At 35.3% G+C, this 26,152-nt stretch overlaps 1 protein-coding gene across 7 annotated transcripts in view; it reads left to right on the top strand.

Moving 5' to 3' along the window:
• Window positions 1-26,152, top strand: part of TRPC4 (transient receptor potential cation channel subfamily C member 4) — a 230,528-nt gene that overhangs the window by 151,408 nt on the left and 52,968 nt on the right. For 6 of the 7 annotated variants that reach the window (XM_025364312.1, XM_025364311.1, XM_025364310.1 and 3 more), the window contains one exon: window positions 18,679-19,015. The exons of the other annotated variant lie outside the window; for it this stretch is intronic. In XM_025364312.1, the coding sequence (XP_025220097.1) occupies window positions 18,679-19,015 (337 nt within the window). The remainder of the gene's footprint in view (window positions 1-18,678; window positions 19,016-26,152) is intronic. 7 annotated transcript variants of the gene reach the window in all.

Genomic DNA, 26,152 nt, shown 5'->3' with positions numbered 1-26,152 from the left:
TATTTTATCTAAACACCTTCTGCATGACCTTTTAGATCACTGACTTAAGAATTAATATATTCACAACAGTAGACTTTGTTTTGTGGTTACTTTGTGAAGAAGATTTTTTGATGAAGTTTCAATTTAGAGTACAAAGTCAGCCTTTGCCTGGTATAAGAGAATATCTAATTACAAATTACATAGCATCTCATAGGCCCCAGAAGCTTTTTTGTCAATTATCTTGATATAAAAACAATAGTCTATCTTTCTACTAAAAAAATATGTGCTTCATTTACTTTTTTCCCTTTCCTAATTGAAAATCGGTAACTGATAAAATCCATGGCCAGGTATCTCTAGTCATACAGATTTCATACCTTAGAGAGAAGACAGATTCAAGACCCTTAAAGAAGATCATCGGCTAACATTTCTTTGAACAGAATAAGGGACAAATAATGTATTTGGAAGTGGAAATGTATTTAGCAATATAGTTTGCTAGGAAACAGTCATGTGTTACTTTATATTAGTATTTCTAAGCTGTGTCTTTCTCTTTGATGTGAAAACCAATAATTTCCATACCAAAGTTATAAAATGCATTCTACCATAGTTGCAAAATAGGAATGAGATAATCTCATGAAGTACTTTTTCTGTGTGGTGTAGGTAAAAACACCCTTTTAAAATCTGAGAAATTTAAATAAACAACTCTTTTTAAAACGAAGGAGTGGCAACCAAAAATAAATAAATAAACAAATTTTTATGCATTTCTCGATTTACTTTATTCTTCAAACTCTGCGTATTAAAACACAGTCACAGTCAACATTTATTTTGTTGATACTTCAAGTCTTATGCTTAAGCTGGGGATCATTGATTAATCTCTTAATGTTTACATAAACCAAGAGAGTAGAAGTCTGAGAATCCAATAAGGGTTAGAAATCAGTAATTAATTTGTAACAGAATTAAAGCAAACAGTTCTTTTTCTATATTTCATGATCATGTTTATTTGCTGAGAAAATAGTATTCTTCCTAATGCTTCAGATAGACTATTTAAGCCAGTACTGTGCTGTATATCTTTGACTTCTTTGACAAAGAATATCTTATCACTTATGTGTCTCTTTCTTTTGTCGTCTGTCCTATGTATAGGAAAAGCCTCTCCTTCCGTGGTATGTAGCAATCTTAAAACCATAAAATAACAGAGGCACAATTTTGATAACAGTAGGTAAAATTTGTTTCTCTACTGTTACTATTCATATGTTTATTCATTTATTCTAAAAAAATTCTCAAAAATGTTCCTTTTACCAGAAATTCTGAATAGAATTTTAGATGTAGCGATAAATAATATCAAATTGGTATGCGAGTTTGCAGAGATAAATATGTAAATAGCTATAATGTTTTATATTATAGTTGGTCCCATGATACATGCACGTATAAAGAAAACCCACAACTGTGAAGGGTGTTTCAGGAAGGCTTTTTCAGAATGAGGGCCACTGAACAGAGAAGAAAGTATAGTGGTGATTGGACTGGTTAAATAAGGAAGAGAAAGTGTTGGGAAAAGGGACTACTGGAGTTTTAAATGTATGCATGAAGGAGGAAAGGTGAGTAATGAAAGAGGATGTCATTTATCATTCCCTATTTGTTTCAAATACAAAATTGTGCCCTTCCCATTAAATTAATAGTTCTACAATTGTTGTTGATTATCAGTACTGTTATTGTTAAATATTAATTCCATACTCTTCACTATTATAGCAAAATATTTTATGCTTGGTTAATATCCTTTCAATGTGAATTACAGTTCCTTATGATGTGTTGGATTTTCTTAAAATCTGGGTATTGAACAGAAATCTGAATGCTGACAACATTTAGTATCAGAAGTTATCATTATCTCTTAGATAATGAGTGTTCCCATTCCTCAACTCAAAACATATTCTCCATCTAAATATCCGATTATTTGTTAAAGCCAACACTGCAGTGATATAGTGAAGAACTGCCTTAAATGTGACTCTTCAAGTTCATCCCCAGTGTTTTTCTGCCTCCACACTCTCCTAGGGTGGAAAAGTTTGTCTTCTACTTAACTTGAGTTACAGGTGGATATTTCCTTCTCTGGGAAGACCTATAACTTGTACAGATATGACAGAAGATTACTGTGGTAAAAATAAAATAACAAGAGTATGTAAATCTCAGGAAAATATGTCATAAATGATCCTCTAGTCCTTTCTAAATGAGAAACCCATCTTCAACCTGCTGAGAAGGTAGAGATTAGTTAGATGTTGTTTATGTATACGGAGAAAGAAAAAGGAAGTATCTTTGACACTTTCTGGAACTTTCACTTTTTACTTTCAACTAGTGGAATACATGATTTACTGGAAATTAAGATTTTTAACTTAAATTATATATGTACATATATAGTGATATATGTGTGTGTATATATAACTATATATATAATTTAAGGATATATGTGTGTGTATATATATATAATTTTAGAGCATTGCCTAAAATTCTTAAATTTCTAAGGGTAGATATGAAAACATTCCCTATTGTGACTTTTGAATTCCTTTGAGATCAGGGAAATAGGTGCCTACAGAAATGTCCAGAATATACCTCATAGTCTTCCTGAAATTAGGGAAGGAAAAAATGTTCCCACTGTCTTCAGCTTTCAACAATGTTTTCGGTAAAGTACATTTATCCTGACAGAAATATAAGTAAATATTTTGACTACATTTAGCATATGTATGATGCACCAAAAATTGCATTGTAAAGTTTGGAGGTGGTTAAATAGTTACATTTGGTAATAATATGTCTAGATGATATGAAGCAGATAGGTTCTGCTTGCTATCAAATGGACTTTCCAGCACTAGAGAAGAACTTAGCAAGAAATTCTTGAGCATTTTAAAATCTCCTTATAGCTTTTATTTATTTCCACAGAAAGTCTAGGTACAAAAAGAAAACAGGCATTTTGTTTAATTATGATTATGTTTATTATTGCTAAGATTTTAATTCTATTTACTATCAAGTATGGAGGCCTCTTTTCTGTTTGAACTAAGAAATACAATCTTTATTTTAGGACAGAAAGAGTGCTAGCATTGAAGCTTGAAGACATGAAGACTGTTAACTTTTCCTCCTCCCCCAGTCTGTAAAGGTCAGGAGGCCCAGATCAAAGAGATCCAAGAAGATGTCCAAAGTGAAAAGGCACAGTTCCTTCAGTTTTGGGACCTAAATCTCTGGCATTCACTGTCTTTTATCATTTCTTAAGTGAAAATGAAAGAGTGAGATGAATCAGTTAGCTATAATTTTGTATGAATTCTTTCATCTTCTAATCACGCCATTCCTAGCTAATATAAGGAGTTCTAGAAGCACAGTCTTGGTTCCACAGCAAGGAAAGTAGATATGAAATTTTGGGTATCTGAGAATAGCAAGAGGATTAAGTGTCACTGTTTACTGTCTATAGGACTGCCTGAATCATATTGTGGTAGTTACGGTGGTGGTAGGAAGGAGTTGGAATGGATATTGGTACTGACATAGGAAACTATAAAACTGAACTTTTTCTATATAAGAGGCTTATTTTAGAATTTGCCTTGGACTTTGTAATCAGATTGTATATACATAACTAACTACTAAATACTCTATTCATGTCTTGTGACTGTGATATTGAAAGATAATTATTGAAAACCTCTTAGAGACAGTCCCTAAATTACAAGTAGATTGTATTACAGAAGCTTATAACTTAGGGAAATGGAGTTTGAGGGTACATTTACATCTTGGAACAGATGATATTGAGTATTGAAATCTCCTGCTCAAAACATACAAGTTGCTTTAGTCTATTCATATATGTTCTATGGTACATGTTCATGACAGCCTAAGAGAATAAAACTTTTAATCTACTTTGAAATATTTCAAATTTTATATGAGTAGTGAATAATAATCTATAGAGACTAAGGGTTACAAAAAAATAATAGTTCTTATATGTGTATTTTTAACATCAATATTTTCCTATGTGAGTTGAATGTTGATATTTCTTCCCAACGTTTAGACATCATTAATAGAAATATTTTCAAAGACACAGATTCTTTAATACTGGCTTGCTTTTTTTAGAAACTACATTTTTTCATTAGACATGCATATGTCTGTTTACACAAGAAAAGCAAAGTGAGGAAAAATATCATTATTGTATTTTAAACAGTATCAAGAGAATTGAAGAATATTGAATACCAGATTTGCCACTTCTGAGTCCTGTCCTTCTTTCATCAATTCCTGTAGAATAATAACACGTTACTCTGAAATGTATTTCCTTGCCAACTATTTAAAATACTCTGACTTTCTGCTCATTGTAAAGATGGACTTTCCAAGAAAAACTTGATTTTTAATAGCTTCTAAACACTGACTTCTAACCTGGACTGATGCAGCCTTCTTACCCCATCCTCAAGCAACACAGTGGATCTCCTAGGAAGTTGCCTGGACTATTTCACATTATGTTAAGAAGAGGGAGAAGAAGCTAGTTATATGTGTAACTTCTAGAAATAGGCATAAAAATATAAAGTGTCCTTCTTGTTGTTGAGGTTACTGACTTCAACCAGGGTTTTCTGTGGAACTTACATGAACAGTTAATGCCTGACTAAATAGACCCATAAGCCTTTTGCTATGTTCTGCAGTTTCAACTGAGTAAATAGTCATTGACATCTCAGTGTCAGGCACTAGTGCTAGGGATTAAGTGATGAAAAGTGACAGACCTTCTTCAAATATCTCATTATAATTCCTAATTATAATGCTGGAGATATAGGGGATAGGTGCAATTGTCAATGTATGTTTAAGGTACAAAAACAGTACTTAGAACAATTAACTCTGGAAGTAACAAGGGGAATCTGAAGCCGAGTTGAAAGACCAATAGGAACTCATTGTGAAAAATCAGGAGATGGAGAATTCCAGGCAAATGTATCAGCATACTATACACAAACCTGTAACGGTGAGGAAGGCCCAGGCATGGTTAAAGCACTTTGAGTGGTGTGTATGCCTGAAGTGTAGCCTTGCAGGGCTAAGGGAAGGCAGAGAAGGTGTGGTAAAGGAGCTATCTGGGGCTGTTTTCTGGGGACTATGAAATAGTTCAGAGTTTTAAATGAGAAAGATGCAGGTAGATATGCAGGCTGGAAGGCCCACCATCTCAGCAGAATGGTGCATGGGTCAGAAGGAGAGGAACTCAAAGACTGATTTGAGTTAGGCCTAGAGTCTTGCATATGATTTTCTTTTCATAAAAGAGGTTCATTCCTTTTTTTAATTAAATAAAAACTGCATATACTTATTGATTACAACGTATTTTGAAATATGCATACATTATGGAATGGCTGAATTGAGCTCATTAACATATGCATTACCTCATATCCTTATCTTTTTTTGTGGTGATAACACTTAAAATATACTCTCAATGATCTTCAACAATATAATACATTGTTATTAACTATAGTCACCACATTATACAACAAAGGTCTTAAACTTATTCCTATCTAACTGTAATGTTGCACCCTTTGACCAACATCTTCCTCAAACCTGCCCCCACCATCCCGTCCCTGGTAATCATCATTCTATTTTCTGCGTCTGTGAATTCAAACTTTTAAGCATCCACATATCAGTGAGATCATGCTGTAACTGTATTGCTATGTCTGGTATTTCACGTAACGTAATGTCCTTCAGTTTCATCCATGTTGTCTCAAATGACAGAAATTCCATCTTTTCATAAGGCTTAATAATATTCTAGTGTATATCTATACCACAGCTTCTTTATCCTTTGATACACTGATAGCCACTTAGGTTGAAATTCCATATCTTGATTATTGTGAATACTGCTGCAAAAAACAAAGAAGTGCAGATATCTCTTGGACATAATTTCATTTCTTATCGATATATGCCCAGTAGTGGGATTGCTGGACCATATGGTAGTTCTATTTTTTACTTTTCTAGGACCCTCCGTGCTATTTTCCATAATGACTGTGCTAATTTAAATTCCCATGCATCTGATGTTTTATTATGATGATATTCCATGATAACCAAGGGGGAATATTGAGATAAAATAAGGAGATGAATACAAGAGATAAAGAGGCTGACTTGATAATATTGGCAACAAGTTGGAGGTTGATAATCCTCAATGTGCTTGTTGTACCAGCAAAATAGGAACAGACTTGTATTATTTATTTATTTATTACTTATTTGTTTATTTATTTAGAGATGGAGTCTTGCTCTGTTGCCCAGGCTGGAATGCAGTGGTGTGATCTCACCTCACTGCAACCTCTGCCTCCTGGGTTCAAGCAATTTCTGGCTACTTTTTGTATTTTTAGTAGAGACGGGGTCTCACCATGTTGGCCAGGCTGGTCTCAAACTCCTGACCTCAAGTGATCTGCCCGCCTTGGCCTCCCAAAATGCTGGGATTACAGGCATGAGCCACCACGCTCGGCCAGACTTATTTTATAGCAACTTTATTGAAGCAAAATTGACATACAATTAACTGCACATATTTAAAGTGAATACTTTGGTAAGTTTTTGTAAAATGTATACACCTGTGAAAACATAACCAAATTAAGATGGAGAACACATCCATCACCATCACAGGTCACTTCTGCTCTTTTGTAATTCTTCCCGGCACCCTCCCCATTCCCCCGTAGGCAACTGTTGATCTGCTGCCCGTCACTAGATTAGTTTTCATTTTCTAGAGTTTATACAAATGGGATTATACAGTATGTGTTCTTTTTTTCCTTTGGCTTCTTTCATTCTGCATAATTTAAAAAATATTCAACCATGTGTGTATATCAATACAACAGTTCATTCCTTTTCATTGCTGACTAATCTTCCATTATATGAATATACCATATTTTGCTTATCCATTCCTGGGTTGGTGGACATTTGGTTTGTTCCAGTTTGAGGTTATTACAAAAAAGCTACTATGATATTAGTAGTCAAATATTTTTATGTACGTAAAGTTTTATTTTCTATTTTCTTTTTTAGTTTCTATTTTCTTTTGGATAGATGCCTAGAATAAGAATGGCTGTATCATTGGTAGATGTATATTTGATTTAAAAACAAACCAAACCAAAATGCAAACTTTTTTAAAAAGGCTATTTATATTTTGTTGTTCAATGTATGAGAGTTTAAGTGTCTGCAAATATGTATCAACATGTTTTGATTAGATTTTTTTTAAATGTTAGCCATTCTAATAGGTATGCAGTGATACCTCATTGTGACTTCGATTTGCATTTCCCTAATGTGCAACGGATGTTGATCATGTTTTTATGTGCTTATTTGCCATTTATATATCTTTTGATGTTGTATCTTCAAATTTTGGTCCGCATTTTTTATTTGAGTTTTTTGTTTCCTCATTATTATATTTGGTTAATTATACTTGATTGGGGAGAGGCTGAGTTATAAAATACAGGGTTTTTTGGATGGTGGAAACTCTCTAACTCTTAACTTATTCTATGAGTGGATGGAGAAGAGTTCATCTTTCATCTAGGTAGATGTTGTACTACTTATCAATACAATGAACACAGATGGGTAAACAGTGTTATGGTCCAAAGTGTTAATTAAATTGTGTACTTATTGAATTTTATGTATCTGTGTGGCTTTCAAGTGGCAATTTTCCAAAAGAAGAGCTATGTGAATAATTCAACCTTAGGAATGTGATGAAACCAAGCGCAACTATACTAAAAGTCTTTCTTATATTGGAGAGTCCTAGTACATACAACTACCACCTTTCAGATGTTTTCTCTCAGATAATTTTTATACATCTATTTTCTCCTGCATCCCTGGAATTCTTTACTAAGGGTACAGTGCTGGACTACATTAAAGCCTTATGACCCTTCTTTATTCCAGCCTTCAATTTTTTTTCATCCCATTGCACAAAAGCCCTATCTTCACTAGATGACAATTATGTACTAGTTGCTTAATTCCTTTTTTGTCTAAGCAATGTAATGTTTTATTCCAGTTAAAATATGCAAGTCTTCAGAAAGCTCTTAGAAAGATTTAATTGTAACAGAGGACTGATATAGGAGATGGTTGTAGATATATGACCTTTTTCAGACCTTCAAAAATCGCATTATGTGTAGAGCTGACTGCCTATGTGTAGGGTCCCCTCATTTCATAACGTTATTGATACTTTTCTCTTCTTTGTTTCTTTTATTTATTGCAATTTATTATCAATCCTTGTGACAAAATAAGAAAAATTTAAAAATATGATATAAGAGATAGAGGAAAGCTGAATAGTTTGGAAGACAGGGATCTAAGGTCACAATTCACCACTGTGATATTTCTTCAATTTTTCCAGAATGTTAATTTGGGCTAACAATCATATTTAATAAAACAGTGTTATAAACAATGTTATCTAGGTTTTAAAATTATTTATGATCTTGAAATATATTTGGAGCATTTGAAATATCAATTTAATGTAAACTATAGAGTCAAAAACTATACACTAGACAGCTACTAGAAAATGAGTAACTATGGACGTTATGGTTTAAATTGTATCTGGCAAAAAGATATGCTAATGTCCAAACCCCAAGTGCCTGTCTCAGAACGTGACTTTATTTGGAAATAGATCATTGCACAAGAAATTACTGAAGATGAGGTCATTCTGGAGTAGGACAGAGTCTTCCTCCAATATGACTGGTTATCTTATAAAAAGAGAGAAGATGATGTGAAATGAGGCATACAGGGAGAATGCCATGTGATGGCAGAGGCAGAGATTGGAATGACATAGCCATCAAGCCAAGGAATGCCTTAAATTCACAGTCACTTACCAGAAGGTTGCTAAAGACCAGGAAAGATTCTATCCAGAGTCTCAGAGAAAGCATGGCACTGCCAAAACTCTGGTTTTAGAATTCACATTTTCAGAACTGTGAGAAAAAAAAATCATGTTGTTTTAAGCCACCTAATTTATGGTACTTTGTTATGGCAGCTCTTAGGAACTAACACAACGAGCAAATAAATTTTAACAAAATCTTGATACCATACGGAAATACAGTTTATATATAAAACATTTCAATATCCACAATAATAGCAGTACCTTTGGTCAGAAAATAATCAGTGAAGTCCTTATTCATATGCAGATTCTTTGGGTTGCAGGTTGAGTTCCTTTGAACTATTGATGGTTATAGGTCTAAGTTTTCAGTGACTAATATGCTCATGTACAGTAGTTTGTTCCTTATTTTCAAGTCATCCTTCACCCTGCCTCATGATTTGTCCTTACTTATTGGGATGTGCATTTTCTCAGGAAACTAGCATGAAGGCCACAGAGACCAGGATGGGAACAAGCAATGCTTGCACGTGTGGCAAGTGGAAATGCTTGAAATGACAATGATGAGGGAGAGGAAATGATGCATGCCTCAGTTTTAGGAACGTAACTTAGGCTGTTTAAAAAAAGAAAGAGAGAGAAGCTCATTATTCAATAACTCTTGTAAAAAATAAAACACCTAGATGAGAGAGATGGCAGAGGAGCTGGAGAGATGGTGCAGCCAGGGAGGACCAGCCCAGATGTTTGATCAGCAGGAATCAGTGACAATTAGATGAGCCAATAAAGAATAAAAAATAAAATGATGCCAAAGAATAATTTCCATTCGACAAATACTTTACTCCATATTCCTGTCTGCTTTGTGAAAATGATACCGAAGACTGACAGAATTATAGGGAAGTATAACTCTTTTTGGCCGTTTTCTCTTTTTTTGGGCTCTTTTATGTGTTGTTTCTGTGCAGTTGCCCCTTCTGTTGCCATACAAGTTGGAGCAGATAGCACAACCTGAGAGGTGGGTGACTGTGTGGACTCTGCTGTTTCCAAAATACATAACTTTTTCTCTGTATATTATAGACTAATTTAATTCCAACCTCAACTAACAGATCATTTAAACACTGAGTATTATTATGATCTTTTTTAAGCCCAGAAAATTTGTCAGCCAAGATAGTCTGCAGAGCTTTTGTCAGGGAGACAGAAAAGAGATTGGAGAGCATAAAAGGAAGTGAATTTATTCTTGACCCTAAGGCTACAGTTTTAAAATTCTGCTTACAGGACCTAACACATTGGAAACAAATATAACCTTTCACATATATTATTTATATGTATAAATTAGATGGGTAGAGAAAAACTCCATTCTTTGATATCAACTTTTGATTCTGGAAAGAAGGTATGAAATGAGTTTCCTATTTGATAAGGTCTTCAACAATTTAATTTTCTCTAAAACAATAGGTCTTGATATTATGTTAAAAGGAATAGAAAAGGGAAAAGCAAAATGTTTATATCATTTTATTTCATAAGAACAACTAATATTCATTCCCATTCTGTCTCTTTTTTCCTTTCTGAATTCTTGCCCTACTGGAAGATAGTAGGGCAAGAAATACAATCTTTATTTTAGGACAGAAAGAGTGCTAGCACTGAAGCTTGAAGACATGAGGACTGTTAACTTTTCCTCCTCCCCTAGTCAGTAAAGGTTAGGAGGCTCAGATCAAAGAGATCCAAGAAGACGTCCAAAGTGAAAAGGCACAGTTCCTTCAGTTTGGGGACCTAAATCTCTGGCATTCTTCAGTGTTCATTCTTCAGTAGGAGTCTTTCCGGAAGACTTTGATTAAAAGTGAAACACAAGTTCTGAACATGCCACTCCACTGTGTGGAAAATGTCAGTGGCTCATTAGAGACTAGAGAACCAGCCCATTGATGTAAGGCCAGGATCTGAGACTTCCTCACTGCTTTCCATCCACCATTTTCATCTATTACTCACCTACATGATTTAAAAGTCAAATGGTGGTTTCTTCAATACAGTATAATTTTCTGCCTCCACACCTCTATTCAAGTTTTAAGAAAGCATCTAGGTAACTACCTAGAAATCACTAGCATTTTTTTCATCTATTTTCCATAATAGTTTGGAACAATGTATATGTGCTCTGAGAAGGGTATTGGTGAGTAGAGGTAGACTTTGTACCAACTGCTACCCTTTGTAATTTTCAAAGAACTAACATTATTTATTGACTCGACCTTCCTACTACCTAAATTGGGTTTTGTTTGCTTGCTGTGTTGTTTGCTAAGTTCAATGTTGGGTTTATCACCCACCCACATATGCTTTATTTCCTTTACCTTTCTCATTTTCAACTTTCCATTACTGCTCACTCATCGTCTCAGATCAGTTGCCAAACCAATTTTGAATGTAGACTCAGGAACAGTTTCAGAAGTTTAATCAGCTTCTGCCTCACCAACACTATCATCACATGAAATTTAGTTATCGTCTTCCCTTCTGGTTGTGTGACATCAAATGTGGTGCCCCTGTAATATGCATTTAGCTCTTCCTTGAATCCTGATCTGCAAATCTGGATTTAACATGTATATTTAAGAAAATGCTTAGGTGATTTTATGACTGGATAGGAAATGTTTGAACTTGATAGAGCCAGGGCACTTGTTGGCCAAGACAGTCTGCAGAGAATAGAATCTGTAGTTTATCAATTAGTCTTCATTATTCTCAAGCATTTTAGCCAATGTATCTCAGATTTGATTAAATCTTTATTGATTTTCTGCCTTTTAACAAGGCTGAAAAAACTTAATTGGGCAACTAGTTATCTTATTGATGTTCCCATATGCTTCAGTTATTATTATCTTGTGAATGTAATTTCCTTGCATAAATCTTTTAATTATTATTATGCTGAAAGTGAACACATATTATACACTTGGGTATATATGTCTCTAAGTTATTGTATATGTATATGGACATATGTGTATATACATATATCCTTGTATGTGTAAACATGTGTTTATAAACAATAATGGTGATGCTTAATATTTATTGAACATATACTATGACCTAGGAACTCATACTTTTCATATATTAATTTAATTTTTCAATAACCCTGTGAGATAAGTGTTTCTACTATCCCCATTTTACAAGTTGGGAAAAAGACACAATAATAATTTAATAATTTATTAATACTCATACAATCAGGAACCAGCAATCCAAGGTTCAAATCCCAATGGGATTTTTCTAAGGCTTATGTGCTCTTAGTCCCTACAATATCCAAATACATTATACAAAGTACAGTAGATTTGCCATATCACTTTGGAGTCATGATGAAGGCATATGGTGGTGCATAGGGTAAATATCTGTGAGAAACTAGGTGTAGGTATTTTCTTCCTTTTTTATCCAGGATCTTTATCGCCTACTCATGTTTCTCATGCCCACTGAAGCCCAGTCTGTCTAACACTGGTTTAAGTCCCCTATTGGTATCCATGCTTCATGGTGAATTAGTCAGCTATCATCCTTTGCTTGCGAAGGCTTTTCCACTTGCACAAGAGTTTGGTGATTTGGTGGGGATTATTGTTGATAGTTTTGTGTTTATTCCTGTAATTAGATATTATACTAAACTACACCATAGAATATCTGCTTGATGTGTGACTTCTATGCAATTCCCTTTAAAGGCATCTTTGCTGAGCTAAATTTGCTTGTTGATAACCTTAATAAGAAGGCTGACTTTAAATGAGGAAAGCAAAACCCAGGAAAATAGTAAACATTAGAAAAACTAGAAGACTATCCCACATTATTCAAAGGTCTTTCTGTAAGGCAGTGGTTATTAAAAGTTAGTATTCCCAGCACTTTGGGAGGCCAAGGCAGGCGGATCACGAGGTCAGGAGATCGAGACTATCCTGGCTCACACAGTGAAACCTTGTCTCTACAAAAAATACAAAAAATTAGCCGGGCGTGGTGGCCGGTGCCTTTAGTCCCAGCAACCTCCAGAGGCTGAGGCAGGAGAATGACCTGAGCCTGGGAGGCAGAGCTCGCGGTGAACGCAGATTGCACCGCTACACTCCAGCCTGGGCGACAAAGGGAGACTCCGTCTCAAAAAAAAAAAAAAAAAAAAAGGTTAGTCCTTGGAGTCACCTTGAGAACTGGGCAAAATGCAGAGTTTAGGGCCTCACCTTGTACCTACTGAATCAATCAGACACTGGGGTGGGGCTCATGTGTTTTATCAGCCTCCAGGTGACCCTGATGCTTGCTCAGTTTTGAGAACCACCACTGTATGGCTCGTCCCTGTCACTCAAGAACTCGTGCACGCTCACACACATACACATATACACACACAGACATTCCCAGGGTTTCGGGGTCAGCTGTATACTGCTTACTTGGTAGACATTAGAATATATATTTATGCTGAATTGAAACTACTCTTTGAATATTTATCGGATACAATGGAGCTATAGGTAATTTCATTAGACATCAAATCCTTTAAACCAGTGTTTATCAAGTTTTAACATTCAGAGGAATCATGCTATGCAGATTTGTATTCAGCAGATTTGAAATGGGACCTGATATTCTCCATCTCTAACAGCCTTCCTGTTGATTTCAATTTTACTGGCCTCAGCCCACAAATTGAGTTGCAACAATTTAGACTCAAGGATGTCCTCAACAAACATTTTCATCCATATCCCAAAATATGGTCACAGTTTGCCTTTACATTTCATCTCTAGTATATCTACAATTGGTTACAACCTTCTAGCACAAAAGATTTCTCATCTTGAGTATACTTATCTCTCTCCCCATGTTTTTAACATGAAATTCTTTTAATCTAACATAAAACACATTCACTTACGAAGCTGTCACTGTCGAAATCTATCTGTTATTTCAGGCTTAACTAACCAATTCCACCTCCTTTCTTAAAATTTCAGTTTATTTCATGTCAGACATACTCTTATATACCCTATACCTCTTTTTAAACAAGTTATGTAATGCTCTGTATGAAGTTATCCAGTTACATAATTAGTCCCAATGTATTTTGAGTTCCCAGAATACAGATTTATGTGGTTCTTACATATCATGGTGCTCCCCTCACTTATCTAGCCACTCTCTGACTCACATATGATGCTGAATGCTATTGGCTTTACTAGTGTTTCACCTGTCCTGCAAAGGCAGAAGAAAATAATGTTTTGATTAATGAAACAGGTGGGTCCGATTAATCATGTGGTATGACTATGCTCAGAGGGACCAGAAGAATTATTTAATGAAGAACATGACCAGAGGTCTCACCAGGAAGCAGGGAGAGACAGAGACATTTAAAAGTCATTGGAGGCCGTGAGGGATGTAGGGGATGAAGTAAAAGATTAAAAATATATATTTTTCAGCTATGGAAAAAATTAATTCCCTGAAGGTCTTCTGCCTGTAAATAATCCTTAGACCCTGCTATCAGCATTATGAGTTTTTGAAAAGCATTCTGCAGAGGAAATAACTCCTCCCCCATGCAGATTATTTCTGAATTGCTAAAGAATATACAGTAATACCCAGAGCACACTGGTGTGTATATGGATTTGTGGTCCTTTTAGAGCAAAGGAATCAGATTGCCCTTATGTAAATCACTATGATACAGCTAATCCGAAGTTTCAACTCTCTTTATAATCACCTGGCAGTCAGTTGAGACTTCCTTGTGACTCTCTGATGCAGTCAAGATGGATAAAGTAACCAGGATGGTTGTTTCCAGAATTTGGATTTTCTTCCTATAGAGAATGACTACAGTCTGAACTTTGTGTACAACTTTTTAAACTAGAAAAATACATTGAAAAACTGAAAAGATGAAGAAAGAACAAATACTAAGGAAATCTGATCCATAGTTACTTTTATTATTTGATTTATTTGTTTTATATATTTTAAATTATTTTCTGCTTACTTTGTCCGTACACAATATTTTAGTTCACTTTTCTAGATACTTGATATGGTTTGGCTGTGTCCCCACCCAAATCTCATCTTGAACTGTAGCTCCCATAATTCCCACATGTTGTGGGAGGGACCCAGTGGGAGGTAATTGAATCATGGGGTCAGGTCCTTCCCATGCTGTTCTCATGATAGTGAATAAGTCTCATGAGATCTGATGGTTTTAAAAAAGGGGAGTTTCCCTGCACAAGCTCTCTTGTCTGCCATCATGTGAGACATGCCTCTTACCTACCACCACGATTGTGAGGCCTCCCCAGCCACATGGGACTGTGCATCCATTAAATCTCTTCTGTAAATTGCCCTGTTTCAGGTATGTCTTTATCAGCGGTATGAAAATTGACTAATACAATGTAGTGAAGTTTCTTGTTTATTTGGTTTTGTTTTGCTTTTATATACTTTCCAGATTTATCCTCCTTTTTGTTATCCTTTGTTGCTGTTATGGTTTGGAGCTTTCATATTTCTAGTAGTTAATTTTAAATCATTGATACTGGATCTCTTATATTCTATTTGCAAAAATGAGATTAGATTCAATGGTTTTCACAGTGTCTTCAATATTTGGAATCCCATGACTCATTGATTCTATAAATAATTATGAGATCAGACTTTGCAAACTTTTTAAAGGTTATTGAACGAGATGGGAAGTCTTTAAAATTGTTTTCACAGCGTACTTTATAAGTGCATAGCACAAATGTGAACTTGAAAGTTTTAGTGTTTTAATATGAATTTTAATGGGATGGCAGGAGTTGTGCTGGAATTGGCCAACAACTCTAGAGAAAGAAGGGCTGTAATGAATTGTGTCTAAAAACAAACCTCGCTTCTCCCAATCCTGGAATGGTGCGGAAGATGGTAGTTCCTCTTATGACTCATGGTGCAGTAGAAAGATGGCGTAGGAGGTGGGGGCTGTAGGCTCCCACCAGCACACTGCATGCAATGTGATGGTCCACCTGGAGAGGGCATTGCTGGAATGGACTGGTGGCCACTGTCAAAGAATCAGGTGGCCCCTCTCTGAGGGTGTCCTTCAGAGGGAGTTGAAGTAAAGCTAAGCATTACTCTAAGTAATCCAAGTAAACAGAGAGGGAGGCAGACACAGAGAAAAAGACACAGGGAGAGGAAGGAAGGGAGGGTGGGAGGAAGGAAGGAATGAAAGAAGGGAAGAAGGAAGACAGGGAGGGAGGGAGGGAGGGAGGGAGGGAAAGAGGGGCAAGAGATAATTGAAGTGATTTAATCTATGTTAGCAATTGAAGACTGAAAAATCCTGTAATATAAAATTTTAATTATTTCAATCCTTAATTTGATAACTGATTTAACCACCAAACCCATTTTTGCATGGAAAATCTATTAATTACTGGGATGCAATTTAGAGAATGCTGGTATAGACAAGTAAAGAACATGTTTGGTTGAAAGGTGACGTGAAATTACCACGAGAATATGTGGATTTACAATGATTCTCAGAATACTTTTTGGTTTATTTCAATCCTATGATTAGATCAAATACATAGCCAAATAACATCCACATTTGGGGAACCTTGTGTATTACGTACACTCACTCCTGCTCTTATTCCTCTCCATATTTTTTACTTCTGCAACAACCTCCCTGTGTCTGTGTTTAATGTAAAATTACGTATACTGTTCATTTACTAAGCACAGTATATACTTTTAATAACTTAAAGAAAGAAAAAGCACTTTTAAGAGTGAAACATAAATAAAAAATCATGGCTATCCTAGCCCTTTGCAATGGCAGGTGTTCTATGAGGATTTAACTCTTTGCTTCTTTTAGGTAATTTTACGGGGTATATATGTATGTATTCACAGCAGAAATATTAATTCAAACAAATCTTAAATTATCCTAAGAAAGTTCTCTGTTTGATTGTCCTCAGGTGCCCCATGCTGTAGTGAGATTTTGACCAGAAAGGGCAGAGTTTGAATCCAAGACCTCACTTAGACTGTAGTGAACAAAGTACACACCTTTCTTTTACTCTTTCTGCATGCACGGAATGAGTTACTTAGTACTTAGTCCCTTATAGTGTTTTGTCAATGTGTGAATTCTTATAAGATGATGGCAACTTCTTGTTATATCTTGCATTTCCCATAGGCTTTCTTAACTCTCTTTTATCAAGACATTTCAGTTGTCCTAAAGTTTAATACTACTAAAAATATTTTATTCCATGGGGAATAAAAAAAGAAAGAAGATGGTAGACTATGATTTCTTTATCAAATGGTGATGGAAAGGATTATGTGGGGAAAAAATAAAACTCTTAAAGAGAACAGTGCTGGTTAATGATCTAAACCACTGTTTGTCAGTACTCTACAGTTATATAAGCAAAAACTCTATTTTGACTTTCAAATACCTGGCTTTGTCTGGAATAAAATTTAGCTTGACTGTTTATGGAGCTTGAAATTTCCTTAAGTAAGTGCCATACAAGATAATGAGGAGAGTCCTCCCTATCCCAGCCTTAAAACTATACTACTTTATCTGGTTTTATCTGTATTTACTGAATCCATTATTATAAACCTAATTCAGTTGTTTGCATATTTATTTGCCCACTATATACGTTGATAAGTAGATATGCAAGACAAGATGAAGAGAAACAGTTGCATGAAAAACTATTATTCATCTAATCCAAATGGTTGAACACCTCAACTATTGGATTACTTTTTGAATGTCACCTCATCTCTTTCTTCATCCCCAAACAAAGCATCCTTTCTGCATATCCAGAGACTGCTTGCTTGCTTACCATCAGAAAAGAGAACGGAAAAAGTCTTGCCTAAAGGACAGCCATATGGCTTAGAACTAAAGAAGAAAGATGGGAAATGTGGAGTTGGGTGGAGAGACCTGTAAAAGGAACAAGCACTAAGTTTGCTTTTAGAGTAAGCCGTTTTATTATGCCAACAGAACTTTTCCAAGTCTCTTACAAGGAACTTACACCTCTCCTTCAATCAGAACTGTCCATAGGGCATCGCTTAATCCCACTGTACACTTTCTCACCAGGTTATGCTCTTGTTCTCCCATGGTATCTTGCCATGGATTGCCTTCATCTTCTTTTTCTACTTATACAAATATGTCCAGGTGGAAGCATTCTTGGACTGTTCCATCTGAAGGATACAATTTTCTCTTAATTCATATATTGCTTAACTGACAATCCCAATGAGAAAGTTTCAGAAATAGAATCTGAGAAATACTGAGGAAAAAAAGAAATATTGAGGAAAAAAATCCTGGACCAGATATTCAAACATCTCATAGTTTGATAGATATGTAACCTCCTTAACATACAGTAAGTAGTGTCCATGCTACATCTCTAAAATGTTGTCAGGATAGAATGAGTCATGTCTGTGAAATGTTTTGTATAAGATAATTAGGTATACTTAGGAAGGTGTTTGCATTGTTTATACCGAATTAAGCTATGATGATTAACATTCTGGTGAATATTATCTTCTTTCATCTGTTTTTCATATTGCCTCAACCCAATTAAAAGTATATTTAGCTTGTACCTCATAAAGAAAAGTTTGTTTGCTTTTCCTGATGATTAAAGTAATAAATATCTATTACAGAAAATTGTTAAAAGTACACACAAATATAATAAATAAAAATTAAGTATAGTGTTGTAACCAAGAAATAATAACTATATCAAAAAAGAGCCACATTTATATATTCTTATATATGTGTATATAGGTGTGTATCTTTGTAAACTGCTTTGTTCACTTATCAGTGTATCTTTTGCATATTCCTATTCCCCAGTTCTATTTTTGCTTCCTCAAGTGCAGCCATAGTATTTTGACTTCAGTTGTATCTCACTAAACATGTCATACTGTGCCTTGGGTAGAATAAATATTCAATACATTGGCTTTATTCGCAGAATGACTTAAGGCCTTTTGATTGTTTAAATGTAAAATTATGTGAAACAGAATTTCTGTCTTTAAATATCCCAGTTGTGTTCTTATTGATGAACTGAGGCCACTCCATGTAACTATGACTTATTTTTCCTTTTCCTTTCCCTTCTGTTTAGTTTGTTGCCCAGCCCAATTGTCAACAGCTGCTGGCATCTCGCTGGTACGATGAGTTTCCAGGCTGGAGGAGAAGACACTGGGCAGTGAAGATGGTGACATGTTTCATCATAGGACTTCTTTTTCCTGTCTTCTCTGTGTGCTACCTGATAGCTCCCAAAAGCCCACTCGGACTGTTCATCAGGAAGCCATTTATCAAGTTTATCTGCCACACAGCCTCCTATTTGACTTTTTTGTTCCTGCTGCTGCTTGCCTCTCAGCACATCGACAGGTCAGACTTGAACAGGCAAGGTCCACCACCAACCATCGTCGAGTGGATGATATTACCATGGGTCCTGGGTAAATGTGTTACTCTAGAAAATATAATAAAAACATGTTACTGCCATGGAATTTTGTTGCTCAGAAAATATTCATTAACGTTTGGGAACCTAGGAATGTTTAGAACAGGTTCTGACTATTGTAGCTCCAAGAACCTAACCCCCAAAGCCAAACAACTATTTTACAAGCTGCAGTGGATCTGCTTACAAAAGCAGTTTAAGAAATGTAACCTTGTTTTCGAATTACAGATTTTAATGACTTCATATTCCATGACTGACCGTCTGAGTTTGTTTATTAAAACTTCTCAACATATCTCATTGACTATATGTAAATAATCATTCTAATATCCCTCATAGATAAGTCTTCTAAAAGTACATACAGATTACTCTGAAGAATTAGTGATTCTATACATAAAGTAACTGAAACTTTTTTTAAAAATCCATTCAAATTTATCTTTGAAATCTATATTAATTTAAAATAATAGGAAATTAAACAACAGGACATTGGCCACTCTCTTTTTGTTCTTGTCATAGAAAGTTGTGTTGGGTCTGAAGCAAACCACTGTAAAGTAGAACCCCTTAAAGTAGCTAGTGAAAACCTTGTTTTCCGGCCGGGCGCGGTGGCTCACGCCTGTAATCCCAGCACTGTGGGAGGCCGAGGCTGGCGGATCACTAGGTCAGAAGATCGTAGCCATCCTGGCTAACAGGGTGATACTCCGTCTCTGCTAAAAATACAAAAAGAAATTAGCCCGGCGTGGTGGCGGGCGCCTGTAGTCCCGGCTACTCGGGAGGCTGAGGCCGGAGAATGGCGTGAACCCGGGAGGCGGAGTTTGCAGTGAGCTGAGATCCGGCCACTGCACTCCAGCTTGGGCGACAGAGCGAGACTCCATCTCAAAAAAGAAAAAAGAAAAAAAAGAAAAGAAAAAAAAAGTAGCTAGTGAAAACCTTGTTTTCCTTTCTCCTTGTTATTATAGCCATGGTTAAAATGTACGTTTTAATTACGCTTTTCTCTATACTATGGTTTGCTGAGAAATCACATTTTCTCAATTTAGCTTATCATTTTAAACCTCTCTGCTATCATAGTCACCTCATCATTTGGCTATTAGAAAATATGTGACAAATTTCATGATTCAAAATCTCAGAATTCAGTTTGGGTTTCTCTCAACACTGCTGAAGAGACTAAAATGACATTGAGACAGAAAAAGAAAAAAAAAAGACAGCCTATTTGAGATAGATATGTTTTTCAGTTTTAAAAATTGTAAAAACCATACTTTAAGTATTGTCAATAAGAAAAGTTAACAGGGACAAGATTTGATGTTTTACATAGGATAACTAAACAATATCCTCAGGTGAACTTTAAAATAGAGTAGCTTCTCATTAATCTAAAGTGCATAAAGTGTGATCTTGTTTAAATTAGAAAAAAAGGGTCAGGCCGGGCAGGACACAGTGTGGCTCATGCCTGTAATCCCAGCACTTTGGGAGGCCAAAGTGTGTGGATCGCTTGAGATCAGAAGTTCGAGTAGTACCCATCTCTACTAAAAATATGAAAATTAGCTGGGCATGGTGGCCAGAGCCTGTAATCCCAGCTACCTGGGATGCTGAGGCAGGAGAATGGCTTGAGCCTGAGAGTCAGAGGTTGCAGTGAACCGAGATTGCACCACTGCACTCCGACCTGGGTGACAAAGTGAGACTCTGTCTCAAAAAAAGAAAGAAAAGAAGAAAAATTTAAAAGGCTCACATAATCTATAAGTGTCCTGAATGTCCTTTGGAATAAAATAATTATGACATTGCAGTTGGTATTAAAGATAAAATAACCCTTCCTGATTCATTTAAATTAAATATATCCCATTAAGAATTTTTTAAAGGAGTTTTCTTAGAAAATGTCTTGGGAACAATTCTTAATGAAGAGTTTAGGACATTACATTTTCCATTATGGATAACTTACATTGAATGTCTAAAAATTCTAGTGTCCCAAATAAAATGCGGAACACTTCATTTGGAAAAAATACTATAGATACAATAAAATGTAAGCATGTAGAGTATTCCTGATCTTTCCTTGATACCATCAATGAAACTGTGTCAAGTACTTTCCAGGCAGAATGTGCAGTGAAGGATGATAGTGACAAAAGTAAAGCAACAAAGAGCGCTTCTGCTAATGAAGCTTAAATTTTACTGGAATAAATGGGTAATAAACAGAGTTGTGACATAATGTCATAAAATGGTAAATAGTATTTTAAAAATAGGAGGTCCAAAGTTCTAATTACTTGTCCAATGAAAGCAGTCATTGGCTGCCCGCTACACACCAAGATTCTAACAGAATATTTCATGAAAGCTGGCTGGAAGAAACTACATCCAACCACAGCTAAATGATTATATGAGGTATAGATTTAATTGTGAGTATTATAATTCCAGCTTAGAAAAACATCTGCTATAGGCAACATTTTCTCAAGATTTCCTGACTGTAGGGAGTTAATATTTCCGAGAATTTTAGGATGAAAAGAGATTTCCTAGGGGGGGGGGGAAAAAAAAACAGGCATGCAAATGATCATCTTGTTTAAATAATGGGGCATGAGGAAAAGATGTTTATATATCAAAGAGATCTGTCAAACCGTTATATTGTTCACCAAGTCTGGTGAATTGTGAATGCCTCATATCTGATACTGAGTTCGCAGTGCCTTGCTAGATCCATGATTATAAGGAGTGTGTGCTGTGTTGGGCTGTTCTGCAAAAGGCACTGGACTTAAATCCATGCTCAGGTTCTACCATTAGGAGACTATTAAATTATAGGTGGTCACAAGCTCTCAGGATTTTCAGTGTCTTCATCTACAAAATGCAAGATTTAGAGTGAATGACATCTAAAGTCCCCCTGAATCGTAGCATCCTGTCTGCTAAGCTACCATTGTTATAGCAGAGAAAATTGATCCTTTCGTGGGAGGTATGGTGTTGAGGGGGAAAACAGAGCTAAAGACATCAGAGAAGGAACACTGTAATCTTTTACCAAAAATGTGATATATATAAAAAAGCATGGTCTGATTTGATGACTATATTAATGAATCCTCTATATTCTCTTGCCCTGTCCTGCTGTCTGATAAAGTAAGTGGCCATGCGTCCCTTAGCAGAACATTTCATAGTTCTTTGTTTGCAAGGTTCTAGATTTATAACATCAAGATTGAATGACTTACGGAAATGATGTGGCTTATAAGTGTGTCCCTCATCATGTTAATTGTCCCAATGGTAGATTGGAACTCTGTTTACGGTTTTTTCTCAAGTCTTCTCGAACTGACTTAGATTTTCAAACCATGTCAGCTCTGTGAGTTACTTGTTGTATAAAGTAATACTTCTTTATTTGTACTAAATTTACTTTTCTTCCATTTTCAAAAGATCTTCCTCACATTCATAATATCTTGATGTATGAGAAATGATCACTTTATACCTCTCATTTGTTTATCCTAGCAAAACACTTTTCACTTATTTGTTTTATATATTTATATCATAAATGTCCATGTTTATCTAGGTAGGAAAGTTCTCTAACTTTAAAGCCTAACCTTTCAAACCAATTGCTTTTTCTTCTTTAGAAGTATTATTTTGCCTGGGAATCTTGCAGTTTTTCAACAATAAGAACTGTATTCAGCCTCATAGAACCAGTTATCTTGTGTTTCAGTACAATGGCAGAATAAGGTTTCTGTTATTTCAGTATCTTTCTTGTTGAAGTTCAACATTGTTGACTATTTAAATCTATTGTGTTTTATATCTTTAGAAAGCAGTTCATAATGGCTCTTCTATCCCTCTGCCGTGGTGTCAGCGATAAGTTGGAATTCACCGTCCAACAAAGCTTTTAGAATTATTTTTACTTCAGACTTGCTTGTATTTGAAGGTTATCGACCTTTCCTTTCTGCCATCAAACAGCCTCAAGAGATCTTCTTGCACATATTTGCTGTCAGGATGAACTTTATTATATAAGAAAGAAAGCCAAAAAGCTTTACAGGGACCAAACTTATGATGCTGGTCGTTGTGATACAGTTCTAACTAATGGAGAAAACTAATCATGGATAATTCTGTTAGAACTCTCAATAGATGAGTAAATTCCAGACAGATAGACACCAATATCCTTCTCAGGCTGTCAAATTACCCACTTAATCTAGAGTAAAAAGTAAAACAGTTGTTTGATCAAGCATTTATATGGACCTAATAACAGAGCTACACTTTTTGGGTGTCTGGAGAAAAAGTTTTGTTGGAAACACTGAATGATGGATTAGAAAGAGCTTGAGGCTAGAAGATCAGAGACTTGGGTACTTTTACGTTCTCCGTGACTGAGGCTCTTAACTTATTCAGGGTTTGATTTTTAATATACTATACTAGGAATATGCAATGAATAGAATATGATAAATTTATTTTCATTAAAAAATTACATGAAAACTAAAGCATGTTATATGAGTAATGTGCATTATGAGAATTCATCGAAATTATGGCAAGAGTTTTATCTCAAAGAGAGGTCATTTGTTTCTGAAGATAATATGTAGTAAGATAAGGGAAAAACAAACTTTTGAATGCTAGTTTTCAGGCCTTCCTGAAACCCAGTTTGAATTTTCCCTCAGAATTCATTCCAACTCTGATTGTAACCCACAAATTTTGTTAAAACTTATCCCTTTGCACAAAAGAGTATAGATATGTGTAAAATTTCCAGATGTAGACTTATGTAATTAGCTTAGTAAAATCAATGATAAAATGGATAACGCTTTTCATGAAAGAAGTAGAACTTTGGACTGGGCGTGGGGGCTCACACCTGTAATCTCAGCACTTTAGGAGGACGAGGTGGGTAGATCACGAGGGGTTCGAGACCAGACTGGCCAACATAGTGAAACCCCATCTCTATTTAAAACACAAAAATTAGATGGGCATAGTGGTGGGCACATGTAGTCCCAGCTACTCAGGAAGCTGAGACAGGAGAATCACTTGAACTCGGAAGGCAGAGGTTGCAGTGAGCCGAGATTGTGCCACTGCACTCCAGCCTAGACAACAGAGCAAGGCTCCATCTCAAAAAAAAAAAAAAAAAGGAAAGAAAGAGAGAAAGAGAAAGAAAGAAAGAAAGAAAGAAAGAAAGAAAGAAAGAAAGAAAGAAAGAAAGAAAGAAAGAAAGAAAGAAACTTTAATGAAGGCTATTGTATGAATACAGCAGGAAATACTTTGTTCCTATGAGAAAACAAAATGGCTGCTGAAGTGACATGACATTGTGAGCATGCCCGGGATTATGCCACAATTAAACGTTATGCAAATCTATGCACACTGAGCATGGTGAGAAGGGTGAACTGAGGAAAAGATATAACATAGGAGGAGGTCTAAGCTCTGTTAGAAATAGCTTCTATTGAATTCCTAGGCATAAAGTAAGAATTGCTCATAATATCCAGATTATACAACTTGCCTATAACACATACTTTATTTAGCAATTTTTTAAACAAGTTGGTTTCTCATTTCCATAATTTATTTTACATTTTTATGTTTTAAAAGGTTGATATTTACAAGTCTGAACATCTAAACAAGGCCTACCAAATTGAAGATGTAGAATGAAAAGTTGATGATCACATTTTCATCTAGATAAATATTCGTAGAGTCAAATAATACTATATGTATGGGTATATGTGTGTGTGTGTATGTGTGTGTGTATAGATATATATATACACACACATATGTGTATAACCAGTTATGGTTTTTACACATATATGTATAATCAGTTATATGTATATAAGTACATATAGACACATATATATACATATACATATACACACATGTGTGTATATATACATATATGTGTGTGCACATATATTTAATTCTTCCTCTTATGACCATTTTTTCATCTTTTGTCAAAAGTCATTAAGATCATATGGCTTCATATTTTCAGCCTCACTGCTGAATTTCCCATCCCCTCAAGCAGCCCCAGACAATATTTTCACAAGTATAAGAAATACGCCTATTACTTTCCCCAGTTCCTCCCTTGGCGTGGTGCTCAAATAATCTTAGCAAACTAGCTTCAGACACACACAGACCTTCAAACCCAAGTTGCAGACTACCCATTTATTAATTTAAAATGGATATTTTAATTTTTGAGGAAATCAGTCAGTACAGTGTGACATATGACCCTCATTTTACTATTTATCTGTGGGGAAAAAATATTTTAACATCACCTTCACAGAATTATAAAGACTAACACAGTAATATCTCAAACAATGAAATATTAATGAAGATTTCAGTTATTGTGTGTGCTCCAATTCATGATTTCTTTATTGGAGAGAAATAAACTCTTTTTAGGCCATGACAGTGAAATATAAATTTGATACGGCAAAATTGAAATTTCCTGGCCTTCAGAGAATGTTTGAAAACATGGTTCAAGGGAAGAGGGGAAAAGATAGGAAAAGAGGAGTAGATACCAAAAAGAAAGGGTCATAGTAAAAAAAAAAAAACCAGCATGAGAGATTCTTGAATTAGTCTTCATTAGCACAGAGTAACAACAGTAGTAGTAGTAGTAGTAGTAGTAGTAGTAGTAGTAGTAGTAGTAGTAGTAGTAGTAGTAGTAGTAGTAGTAGTAATCGTAGTCATAAATAGTAGAAACTGAAAAGTTAGGCAGTGTGCTGAGTAATTTAAATGCATTCTTTTGTTCGAACTTCACAGTAACTCTGTTCCATTTAATCATAATAAATGAGTTAATGTCTCATTTCACAGAGAGGAAACAGGCTTAGAGAATTTAGATTCCTTGCAGGGATCAAGGGATCAAGGAGCTAACAAGTGATACCAGATTCAAATTCCAGTCAATGTAAGTCTAGATCTAGATTCTTTATCCTTTCTGAGACACTGACCCAAAAGTGTGAGAGGTAGAATTTGAAAAGGCAAAAAGAGCTCAGAACATGTCTCCATACCAGAGACTTCTTCGCTTCTCTTTGCCGACTTAGATTTTTACACAGGTGAAATTTGAATGGACCATGTTTCTGCTTCATTAAATGTCTAATGCTCTTTAAGATGTGCATTTGATATGATTTACTATTGAATATTATGTTTACCAACATACCAAACTTATCACTACCACCACGCTCACATCACTACCAGTATCATCACTGCCTTGCTTCTAATCTAAAACATATTATGTGTGGCTTTCTAGCACTAAAAGAAG

Source organism: Theropithecus gelada, chromosome 17 (assembly GCF_003255815.1).
Source record: "Theropithecus gelada isolate Dixy chromosome 17, Tgel_1.0, whole genome shotgun sequence".
Classification (NCBI taxonomy): Eukaryota; Metazoa; Chordata; class Mammalia; order Primates; family Cercopithecidae; genus Theropithecus; species Theropithecus gelada.
The sequence above is the reverse complement of the archived record's forward strand: the minus strand, read 5'-3'. Positions and strand labels throughout refer to the sequence as shown.